This window comes from Cucurbitaria berberidis, assembly GCF_010015615.1.
Source record: "Cucurbitaria berberidis CBS 394.84 unplaced genomic scaffold K460scaffold_3, whole genome shotgun sequence".
Classification (NCBI taxonomy): Eukaryota; Fungi; Ascomycota; class Dothideomycetes; order Pleosporales; family Cucurbitariaceae; genus Cucurbitaria; species Cucurbitaria berberidis.
Window position 1 is genome coordinate 3,987,075 of NW_024468937.1, and position 12,303 is coordinate 3,999,377.

General features: G+C 32.7%; 3 protein-coding genes across 3 annotated transcripts; all 3 read left to right on the plus strand.

Moving 5' to 3' along the window:
* Positions 1-7: 7 nt before the first annotated feature.
* K460DRAFT_312988 (uncharacterized protein) lies at positions 8-1,542 on the plus strand (the record flags this gene model as incomplete). The annotated part of the gene is made up of 4 exons (XM_040930235.1): positions 8-221; positions 280-366; positions 459-822; positions 870-1,542. The coding sequence occupies 4 exons, from the start codon at positions 8-10 to the stop codon at positions 1,405-1,407; spliced, it is 1,203 nt and encodes a 400-aa protein (XP_040788542.1). The 3' UTR covers positions 1,408-1,542.
* An 853-nt stretch (positions 1,543-2,395) lies between these two features.
* Positions 2,396-4,583, plus strand: K460DRAFT_366825 (uncharacterized protein). The gene has a single exon (XM_040933463.1). It carries the CDS (start codon positions 2,585-2,587, stop codon positions 4,163-4,165), a length of 1,581 nt encoding a protein of 526 aa, XP_040788543.1. The 5' UTR covers positions 2,396-2,584; the 3' UTR covers positions 4,166-4,583.
* Positions 4,584-8,262: 3,679 nt separating this feature from the next.
* On the plus strand, positions 8,263-8,598 carry K460DRAFT_286707 (uncharacterized protein; the record flags this gene model as incomplete). The annotated part of the gene is made up of 2 exons (XM_040928915.1): positions 8,263-8,398; positions 8,495-8,598. Coding segments are annotated over 2 exons (240 nt in total), but the record flags the coding sequence as incomplete, so codon positions are not given.
* Between the last annotated feature and the right edge of the window lie 3,705 nt (positions 8,599-12,303).

A 12,303-nucleotide genomic window follows, 5' to 3' on the forward strand; every position in this document is an offset into this window, starting at 1 on the left:
CATCGACATGGCTCCCAACGTTGGCTTGGGGACTCAAGGGCCGGTACAGCGAGGATGGGGTCTCTGGCTCACCAGCGTGCTGGCTGTGGTCATTGCCGCACTTTTTGTTGCTGCGAGGCTCGGCCAGCGACTCACCAAAAGGAGCGGCTTTGGCATGGATGACTACATGATTATTGTAGCCTTGATATGCTCAGGGCTGCTATCCCTGACAGAATGTCAAGGTGCGCCGACGACCTGGTACCCGGTCTACTGACTTGACTTGACTAACCATATGGACAGCTGTTGTGTATGGCTACGGCAGACACTGGACTTCACTTCCGCATGACTCTCGCATGACAGCTCGCAAGTGGTTCTACGGCGCGAACAGTACGTACATCCAATGAGTACTCCTGGATACTTCAATGCAGTCTTGAATCGACGCGAATGCAGTCTACAGTACTGTGCTGACCATGTCGCAGTCATGTACAAAGTCGTCCTCATGTTCAACAAAATCTCCGTCGTTTGCCTATACTACCGCATCTTCTCCGTCTCCACGAGATATTTCCGCATTGTCTGCCACGTAATGAACGGCTGGATAATCTCATCGGGGCTCGCATTCATCATCGCTACCGTTTTCCAATGCACACCAGTCGCTGCTTTCTGGGACCGAAGTATACCGGGCTTCAAGTGCTTCAAGAATGAACCCTGGTGGATCTCCTACGCTACCACGCAGATCACCACAGACTTTATGCTGCTGGCAATGCCTATTCGCCAGATCCTGTTGCTCTCCATGGGCAGAGCTGAGAAGTTGGGTATCTGCCTGGTTTTTGGCACTGGTGCCTTGTACGTCTGAGAAGTATGGATGCTGAAGCTCAACTAACACTTGACAGCGTTACCTTTGCATCCATCTACCGCGCGACCACAATCGCATCATCGGCTAGCAACCCTGACCCGACCTGGGGCCCCGTTCCAGCCACAATATGGTCCGTTATTGAAGCTAACACTGGCATCATCTGCGCCTGTCTTCCGATGCTCCGCGCTCCCTTTGTGCGCTTGTTCGGACCGCTTCTTGGGTCTCACACTCGCCGTGGCAGCACGGGAAGACGTCCATCCCACCAGCTTACTTGGGGAAGTGGCCAGCCCCGTCTTGGAAGCCATAAAACCGATGTCTCTCACGTGCTACCTGCCATCGATCGCGACAGTGAGGAAGGGATTGTCAAGGACGAGGACATCCTGGCCGACGGCAGGGCGATTTCACATAGTCGAAGAGGAAGCGGCATCTTCGTGACGAATGAGTTTAGTGTTGTCACCGAGCTGGAAAAGAAGAAGCGCCAGTCTCAATGTGACGGCCAGGACGGCGATACACTCGCGACGAGTAGCGTCAATGAAGACAAGACGGATGGAAAGAGCCCCTTTTACCACGTTTGAGAAGAAGCATATACGGCCTCGCCACTTAGCATGCAGCATCCTTTTTGATTTGGTCATTTCACTCTCACGATTTTCTATTGTTTTCGAAGATACCCTTTGTTGTTGCTCGGCAAGCTGCGTTGCTTCTTTCATGCCATCCGCAGGCCGGTAGCCAAATACAACGATGATTTGATAACGCGTCGCATATCGTCTTTTCCATTCGTGACTTTTACAACGGACAGCAACTCGGGCGGTCCCAATAATGGTCCACGCGTACCCTAGTAGTGTCTCAGGGTATCGAATCGCACCCCAGACTGACGTCCCTTGGCATGAGATTTGGTCGACGACGATACTACAGTACCAAGGCAGGTTGTTCCTTGACTTTCAGCGCGGGCGTCGACAATGCACAAGCAGTTGTAACATCAATCTGCGCTGCAATTCGTTTTTGCAGATCGACACGATTTGGGAGACGCGACATTAAAGGAACGGACCGATACAATCGGTCACAATGCTTTCTCTCCGATCAGACAGGCCTCGCGTCGATCTACCTGTTGAGATGAATTGCCACGGCTGCTTGGAGAGCGTCCAGGCAAGTCTTTGTCCAACTCAACCCTTACAGCACATGGTGTCTTACTCTCTCTCCGCATTCGCAATGGCAGTGTCTACAACATGGAGCGAATACGGTATACCGCGAGAAGGGGCGCATATAGCACGTCTGGAGTGAAAATTTGCGACACCTGTTGCGGGTCAAAAGGTCCCAACAGCAAAGACTGAGCGACGAAGGGTCTGTCCAACCAATTGCGAGAACATGTCGCGCCACAAGATATAGGCCACAGTGCAGGCAGAAGGAAGTGCGGCATACAGTCGACATGGTTGACTACAGGGACAGGCAGAGTTTGCGAATGGCAAGGCTGAGAAGAAGCCCAAAGCGGCAGCGAGGGTGACGATCCCCTTGAGCCCCGCTCCTTCGCGTCTGGTGCGAAGAACTTGTGCGCCACACACACTGAATGCAAGCATGGTTTGGAACATGTCCTCAGACGTCATGCCCCCCATGAAGTTAATACTGACTCCGTCTGCCCAGCGAGCAGCCATGCATCTCCTCTTCACAAAGCGCCATTGCGACTGACCCGGCGCATTGCGACGACGCTGCTTCCATTGACGCCTGCGGACGACACAGTTTTGCGCCTACCCCGCAATCATGCCTCCCAAACCACAGACCGACATCATCGAGGACATCGGGCCCGCAAAGAGCAAGGCGCAGATCCTTACCGATGTGTATTCTCTTGCCATGCAGTTTAGCACCTGCGTCGAGGCCTTCAATCTCATACATCCGTCCAAGGACCATGATCGTGCCCAGAAGGTTGCCCTCGCCAAACTCGGCCTCCAGCAGGGCAGGCTGCTCATCTTTGGGGATGCAGTGGGCATCTCTGCTCCACCAGCGAACATTGCGAAGCACATGATCCCCAGTCACCCTGGCCTTACGAACCCAGAGCCGCATCTGCCTATAAATTTTGGAATCCGGGATCCTAGACTGGATGATGAGGTCATTAATGCAAAGATCAGGAAGGCACTCCATGAGATTGCGGGCAGGCCTGTGGGCATGTCTCGAGAAGAGTTGATGAACGTGTACGGAATGAAAACCCCAAAGGGCTTCATCAAGATCGAACAGCCGGCCCTGGACACCAACCGTCTCGAGGGCTTCCGCGAGAAATACGCCCTTCTCCAGGACCTCCTCAGGCAGACGGGCGCCCGCGCCAGCATCAAGCGCAATGTGAGCATGACGACGAACCACTGGACGGTAAAGGACGGCGCGCGCTTCAACCACTTTGTGAAGAATGTTCGTACAGAAGTCGACGCGCTGATCGAACTCATGGGCGTGAAAGAGCAGGTGGATCGGGGCACCCGGTCTGATATTCGATGCATGGCGTGGCATCCTGACCTCACCGGACCGATTGTGCAACATGATTGGGAGAAGCTGCGTCTCATTCGGGAAGCTTGTGAAGTCGATTATCCAGAGTATATCGAGGTCGTGGACACGGCACTCAATTACATCAATGAGGAACTCAAGGAAACGAGCCTTGCGAAACGCCGTGCAAGCTTGGGTCTCGTAGACGGCTCTGACGGGCCAGCTGCCGGGCGCCGCAAATCAGACTACGACATACGCTCCGTCCCACCCAAAGTAGCAGCAGCAGCCGAAAAGACACACCTGCAGCAATCTGCCGAGCGAGCCCTGGACCCCAAAGCCGGCAAAGAAAAGCGGCCACACTGGCTCTCCGCTTTCAAGTACAAGTCCTGGTCCAAGAGCAAATACGACAAGGCAAACTCGAAGAGCAAACCCAGCCCCCACGACGCCTCAAACATGCAACGCTCCCAATCCCTCTCCGAAGCCAAACCAAAACCCACCCCATCAACAACCCACCAGTCCATCGCCCCAGAGGAAGAAAGCAGCCACGCCCTCGAGCCCGTGCGCTCCAAATCCCTCTCCGCCATGCCCGACGAGCCAGCCCACGACCTCGACTCGCGCGTCCGCAACCTGTCCGTCACGAGCGACACCATCAAAGCGGACTTGGCCGCTGCCGTCCAGGAGAACGCCGGCGAAGTACTGGAAAAGCATAATCCGCTTGTGCAGGTGGATACGGCGAGTAGTGAGGGTGCGCAACATGAGTTGTCTGGCGTGACGACGGTGAACAGTCTGATTGATCGGCATGATATGTACCAGGGCATGGGCCGGATTGAAACGCGGGATATCCGGGATAAGGCGCATGAGTATGGGATTTAGGCTTGTTTGGATCAGAGGAGAGAGGAGAGGAAGGATGGGAGTTTTCTTTTCTTTTGGCTGTTAATTAGGATACCAAGTTGAGTTTTGTTTTGTACATGCGCAGAGAAGGTAGGTGGGTACTTCTACCGCTAATTTCATCGCTGCTATGCATGCATGGCCTAGTAGGCCTTTGATATAAGATTTCTGCTTGCTATGCTGCTTCGTGTCGTTTTCTAAATAACACCTTTTTGTTGATGGTAGGCTTACGAGCTGCATTCCCGCGCTGCAAGAGCGGTCTATATAATCGCGACTATACTTTGGGATGGGGCGAGATATCACCCGTTTCAGAGGTATTTATCAAGAGTATCCTGTTGAGAGTTGCTAGCATTAGGGACTAGCTTCTTGTTATACTTGTATGATCTGCGTTAATAATGCGACTAACTAACTTTATATAGTAGATTGTGTTGGTTTGTTTTTAGGACCTTGCTACCCGCTAATTCTACTATTAAAAGAAGAACCCCCTAAGTTTATAAAGACCTTACGGTGATGTTGTTGTACTGTGAGGTTAGTACACGTACACCTGCGCGGAGGTAGGTGATTGCTTCTAGATTTTGTTTAGACGCTGTTGTATAGGGTCTAGAAGGCTTTTGGGACTTTTTTTTTGCTTTTTTGCTTGTTATGTTATGGGTAGGCGGGGAGGGTTTTTAGTAAGGGGTGGATAGAGGGTAGAACCTTGCTTTGTGAGCTCTTGGATATAGAGGTTAGGAACTTCCCCGCAGCTAAAGGGGGAGGGAGAGAGAGAGGGGGGAGAGAGAGAAGGGGGAAAGAAATTACTCTAAGAATAAAGGGAACAAGGACAGCGTCGTAGTCGTCGTCGTCGTCGTCGTCGTCGTCGTCGTCGTCAAGGAGGTACCTAAGGCAGACAAGGGAGAGGCTAAGAAGATCAGTTGACTGTCTGCTTGGAAAAGGGCTGTGCTAATTAAGCGTTCAGGTCGGGAAATATCCAGATAAGACCGAGGTGGGCGTAGGCTGGACCACGGACTATTATGTAGTATATATTCTATTTTGCCCTATCCTATTCAGATGCGTAAGTTCAGGGTAGAGGCCTTTACTACATTGTTGCTTCTCTGCTTATTATATTATGCGTTAGCGCGGATGTCTTTAGTGTACTATTTTCTCAAAGTTCTTAAAGTATCCTCAACGTACGCGTTCAATTTCTTCTGCCTAAAGTAGTCTAACAGCAGCTCTTAACTATAGTTTCTTAACCTGCCTATTTTAATAAAAATAATACTAGCTTTAATTACTTAATTTCTATTCCCGCATTTAACTAAATACTAGCTACTTAATTTTATTTTTAAACTTTTACTATTATTTTAACGCCTATAGCTTATACAGCCTACCTAACTGTTTATTTATTATTTTTTAAAATTATTTAAAAAAAACTAAGTAGTTTAAATTAGTAGCAGTAAAAGTAAAAATAAATATTTTTTATATAAAAAGTTAAAATTGCTAAATTTTAGTATTTTTAATATTTTTAACTATTAAAGTATTTTTTAGTATATAAGCTGTTAGTAAATAGTTATAAAAAAATAATTTTTTTTTATTAAATATTAATTTTTAATAAAAAAAAGCATTTTATATAAAAATTACTATTTTTTTTATTTTTTTAAGCTGCAGAATCCTGCTTTTATAAATACTATTATTTAAAAGCTTATTATAGGTTAGCTAAAAAAAAATTTAATAAATTAATACTTTAATAAGCAGTAAAAAAAAAAAAATTTATTTTATTATTGTATAATATAATAGACAGAAAATAAAAGCTATAGAGCAGAGCAGTTTTATATATGCTTTAAAAGCAAGTAATTCTTTTAAATAGCTATACTTAAACTATTAAGTAGATATATAACTACAACTTATATTAGACTTATTAGTTATAACAAGGTATTATTACCGGGAGTTAGTGTTACAGTAATACTGCGCTATCCCCTTTAAAAATTAGTGTATACACAAGAATTTTATATTTAACTTACGCTATACTTGCAAAATAGTAGTATTAAGTATTATTAATTTATTAAGCTAGAAAATAGCTTTTTATTAGTTATTTTTTTTTTATTTTTTATAGTATAAAGCAAATACTATTGCTTAAAGCTATTTTTTAATAAAATAATATTTTATAGTATAATAGCCTAAAAATAGCCTTTCTAATATAATTAAGCTAATAAGCTATATTATTAAAACTACTAGCTTTAGCTAATTTTTAATTAAATAGTAAAGTAAAACTTAGTAATTAAAGCGCACTTTTAATACTTAAAAAATGTATTTTAATTACTAAAAAAAAGCGTAATAAATTTTAAATATAATAATACTTTTTTGCAATTAAAGCAGAAATAGTATAATTAAAAAATGCTAAATGCAACTTTATTTTAATTTTACTTATAAAAAAAATTTTTAAACTTAAAATTATTAAAATGCGCAAATAAAATATAAATAGTATATTTATACTTTTATATATAAAACGCATACTTTAATTAAAATTTTTTTTTAAATATTAAAAAAAAAATTTTAAAAAATATTATAAGTTTTTCTGCTTATATAAAGTAGTATTCTAATTTTTACTGCAGAAGTTTTTTTAAAATAATACTAAAGTTACTTAAGTAATATAATATTTTAGTAAAAATTTAAAAAATTTTTAATATATATATTATAAGTATATTTTTAAAGCGCGTAGTATATTACTTACTTAAAAATATTTTAAGTAGTATATACTTAACTTGCTTGCTAATTTAATTAACTATAGCTTTAAAGCAGCTATAGCGCACGCTTAAGCTATATAATAAAAGAATTAAATTATTTATTTATTTATAATTTATTTTAATATTTTTAAAAACTAGCTTACGCTTTATACTAAAAAGTAAAAAGTTTAATACTTATTTTTAAAACTTAAGCTAGAACTGCAAAAAGCAATTATTAACTACTACTAAATATTTATAATTAAAGAAAATTTAATAGTATTAAGCTTTATATTAAAATATAATTTATATTAATTTTTATTTATGTACAAATAATGCCTGTATAGTATATTTAAAGCTAAATTTAAAAATTTAGTTTTAAAGCCTAAGCTAAGCAAACCTGCTACTAAGCTATAAAATAAAAATAGTATTATATACTATAAATATTATAAAATTAGATACTATACTAATAAATATAAAAATAATTTAAACTATTTTTTTATACGCATTAATTAAATAAAAAAAAGCTAAGCTTTACTTTTAGCCTAAAAATAGTAAAGCGCATTTTTATAAATATTTTACTAAATATAAAGCGCATATATAGCGCTGCTAATAATACTAGTTTTAAAAAAAAATTCTAAATTATTTTAAACTTATAAGCAGATATAAGCTTTATTAACTAATAAGTAGCTATAAAAATAAATTTAAAATTTTTTAAAAAAGCTAAGCTTTTAAAGTTAAAATAAATTAGTTTATAGTATTAAAATATATACGCAGTATACAAATTCTAAATATACTTAATAAATAATATAAATATAAAATGCTGTATCTAAATTACTATATATAAAGTAAATAAAAAAAGCACTTTTTTTTTTTTAGCAACTTTTTTTTATAATAAAAAAAAATTTACATTAATTATAGTTTTTAAACTTAGTATTAAAAATATATTTTAATAAATATTTAGCTAGCTATAGTAGCTTAGCTACTAAAAAGCTTAAATTAAACTAGTTTTAATATATATTTTTTAAAAGTTTTGCAGACTACTAAAGTAAGCTTAAATTATAATATTTATATTTATTAAGCGTATATAGTATATAAAGTATATATACTAAACACATTATTTAAATACTAAAATATTTTTAATAAAAAAGCAGTAGAAATTTTTTTAAATTTTAAAATATTAAATTATACTATTTTTTTTATAGCTAATAAAAAACTTTTTTATAATTTTTTATATAATTTTTTTATATATAAGCTTAAGGTGCTTTATAAATATTTAAATAATATACTTAAAAAAAAAAAATTAAGTATAGTATAAGCTTTATAAAAACTTTTATACTTTTTATTTTTAAAAAAAATAGTAAGTTCTGCTTTTGCATTAACTACTAAAAACTTAATACTATTATTATTAAAAACTATTTTTTTTTTTTTTTAATTAAAAAAATTTTAAATTACTTATTAGGCGTATATTATTATACTACTTTTAACTTGCAAAACGCATACTACTGCCTAAAAATTGCAGTAAGTAATAAGTAGAAAATAGCTTTTTAAATTTAATATAAGTATTTTAAATATTTAATTATACTTTTTAGGCTTATTAATACTTTAGCAAGCTTTTAAGCCTATATTAATAAAATATTTAATAAGTACTTAAACTATATTTGCGTAGTTTATTTAAATAATATTTTTATTTATATTTATAGTGCTAATATTGCAGTTTACTAGCGCGCAGTTAGCTTTATACTTATATTTTTATATAAAGTAGAATTTTTTATTAACTTAAAAAAGTGCACTTTTGTTTTTAATAAAGTATACTTTTTTAAGTATATTATTATAATGTAGGGCGTATACGCAAACTTTGCGCAAATAAAAATAATTATATAATAATTATAGCTTATTAATATTAAAAAATTTTAGTTTTTTTTAAGCTTTGCAAATTTTTACTACTAGTTTATTAAAAAATATACTAAAAAAACTACTGCTTTAACTAACTTTCTTAAAAAATTTTAAAAATTTTAATAAACTAATAAAGCTAATATATTTTTTAAAATACTTAAATAATGCTTTTTAAATATACTTATTTTGCACTATTTTAATTTTGCGCAGCTTATTTAAATTAAAATAAATATTTTTATTTTTACTATTGCGGGTATACTATTACAGTATTTTAAAAATAAAAAATAGCATTTAATTGCTTTTATATTTTAAAAATTTTAAAGTGCTAAGCTTAACTATAAAGTATATAACTTAAAGCTCTTAACTATTATATATAATTTTAAATAATAAAAGTACTATTTTGAAAGAGCGCAGTATATAATATAAATATTTAGTAATTATAATAATTTAAGCTTTATATATATTATATTTCTATAAATAAAAGTAAAGTCGACGCTAGAGCAGATCATACAACGCAGTAGGAGAATTTAGTATAAAACTATAGTTTAAGTACTATACCTAGCACCTTAATACAGTATTAAAGCAGTAAAGTTTATATAATACTAGGCTAGCTAAATAAATTATTAAAACTAACGATCGCTATTAGCAGACCTAATATATTATTATTTAAAAATTGTAGCAACGTAACTATTAACTCTTAATAGTAACTAACTTATTTAAGCAATGCTAAGCAAGTTAATTAATATTTATTGCAAGCAAAGCATTTAATTAAGTTTTTAAGCTTTATATAAAAACTATTATTTATTAAACTATAAATAAATACTTAGCCTACTATTAGGAGCTTAATTTAGTAGTAAGCTTGCGCTTTAACTAATATTTTCTTAAATAAAAAAAGTAAGCGACTTAATTAGTAATAGCATATAAAATATTAATTAAAGTTCTAGTTTAGCAAGTTAGCTTATAAGAAATTAGAAACTATAGTATTTTATATAGTTGTTAATAGCTTGCAATAGTTAAAAATAGGGAGCTGCAAACAGCAGTTCTAAATGTATAATATATATATAAAAAAATACTTTTTTTTTATACAATTATTTTGCAGCAAGCTATATAAAATTTATATAACGCCTATTAATAATTTCCTTAATTTTGCCTTTTACTTTATTGTTTTATTAGATGTCGCGACAAACGCTTTATATTAGGATAGCTTTTTATATAAAACTAGCATATTAAATTAATATAAATAAGTATTTAAGTATTTTAGCAAGCTTTAAAAAATCTTTTAAAAGCTTAATACTAGACTTTTTACTATACTAAAGCACTTTATTTTTAACTAGATCTGCTTTTAAAACCTAAAATTTTTTAGTAAAAAAAAGCTCTACTATAAAAAACTAAATATATTAGCTATATTTATTATTAGCTGCTAAATATAGACTTTTTACTGCAGCTTAACTGCAGGCTAAAAAACTTTTATTACTAATTAGTAAAATAAGCTTAAAGCCCTCTACTTAGCTTTTTAAAATAAAAAGCCTATTTAACTATACTAAAAATTATTTTTAAGCTGCTGCAGTTACTAGCAATTTAATAACTAAAAGTAATAATTTTTTGCAACTATAAAAATTATACAAACACTTAAGTAGGATAAATACACTTTAAAAAGCAGGAGCGAGCAATTAAGCTAGGCAATAAAAAAAAAAATAATACTAGCAAAAAAAAATAAAAAAATTATATTGTAGGAAAACTTGTTCGCGTTGCCGTTGCTTATATTATTATTTTTAGTATTAATTTAATAGTTATTATTGCCTAAAAGCCTAGTATTAGTTAGCTGCTTAGTAGTAGTTTAATATTATACTAAATATTTAGATATGTGCTTAAAACTGTTAAAAAAGCTACGCTTTAGCAGTTAAAATTATATTGTTAAAAGTTAGAAGTTTGTTGCTTAGCAATTCTAAAAATAAAAGTACGCAATATACAGTAAAAATACTAATGTTATATATATTATATAAAAGCTAAACTTATACTAAGCATATTAAGCAATTTACTTTAAAATTTTTAATTTTAAAGTAAAATACTGCTTAAAAAAAATAAACTTTGCAGATATATTATTTAGAAAAATAAATTATAAGTAAAAAAATTTATTACTAATTTAATTACTACTTACTTTACAAAATAAATTATTAGTAAAAGTAATACTAAGTAAAGTAAAAAAATTTATATTTAAGCCTAGCTTAATTAGCGCGTGTAAAACGCACATTACTACTATTTATAAAATTAAAATAATTTTTACTACTAGTGCTATAAAATATATTTTATACATACTATATTTATTAGCTAAAATATTAATTAATAGCAAATTTGCAATAGTAGAATTTTTTATACTAATAAAAATCCTGCACTAGCTGCAGTAAAAAAATATTTTTATTTAGTAGTAAATTGCAAATTCTGCAAATATAAAAAGTATTTAAAATAATAAAAAAATATATATTTAGTACTTTAATAAAAAAAGTATCTTATAATATAATAGCAAAATATATATTTTAAAAAAGCTAGCTATTAAATAAAATTTTTTTTTTTATTATTATAATATACGCTTAGTAAGCTACTTTAGTATATAAAAAATATTTAAACTAATTAACTAATTATATTACTAGTTTATATTTAGTAATAATGTTTAAAATTATATAAAAATATATATTATATATTAAAAAAGCAAAGCGTAAAAGCATAGCTAATATAGCAAATTATTTCTACTACTTATATTTATAAAAATTTTTAAAAAAGTTTTACTAAACTTTATTATTAGTTTACTTTTAGTAAAAGATAGTTTAAGTTGCGTATATAATATAATTTTTATAATTATTAATTGCTTTTTAAAAATAGCGCTTTATATATTTACTTTAAAAATATAAAATGCAAAATAGTTTATAGCTATATATTTTAATTAAATAGTTTTTAAATTTAAGTTATAAAAAAATATTATATTAAATAGAAAACTTATATTTATTTTTGCTTTTTAAGTAAAAATCTGCTATTAGCTGCAAATAAAGCGCAGGCTAAGTACTATTTTTTATTTTTAAATTAATAAGCAAATAGAATGCTAAAATTAGATTTTTAAGTAGTACTTTTAAATTTTTGCTTTAGCTGCTTAAAATAACTAAATATAGCTTTTAAATACAGCATAATTTGCATACAATAATTTTATATATAAATTAATAAAAATAATATTTTTTTATGCTATATATAGTAAGTACTTACTAATTACTACTTTTTTTAAAAATAGCAAGCTATAAAAAAAAATGCTAAATGCAATTAATAAAATTAAGCGTATGTATTATACAAAGGCAATACTTATAATATATTTATAAAAAATATAAAAATATTAAAATTAATACTATAATAAAAAATATAAATTTAAAATATTCTGCTAAAAAAACTTTATACTACTTAGTATAAAGTATATTAACCTAATAAACTAGCTAAGTAAAAAACTATCTAGCAAGTTTATTAGCTTTTTTTAAATATAAAAAATAGTTAAAT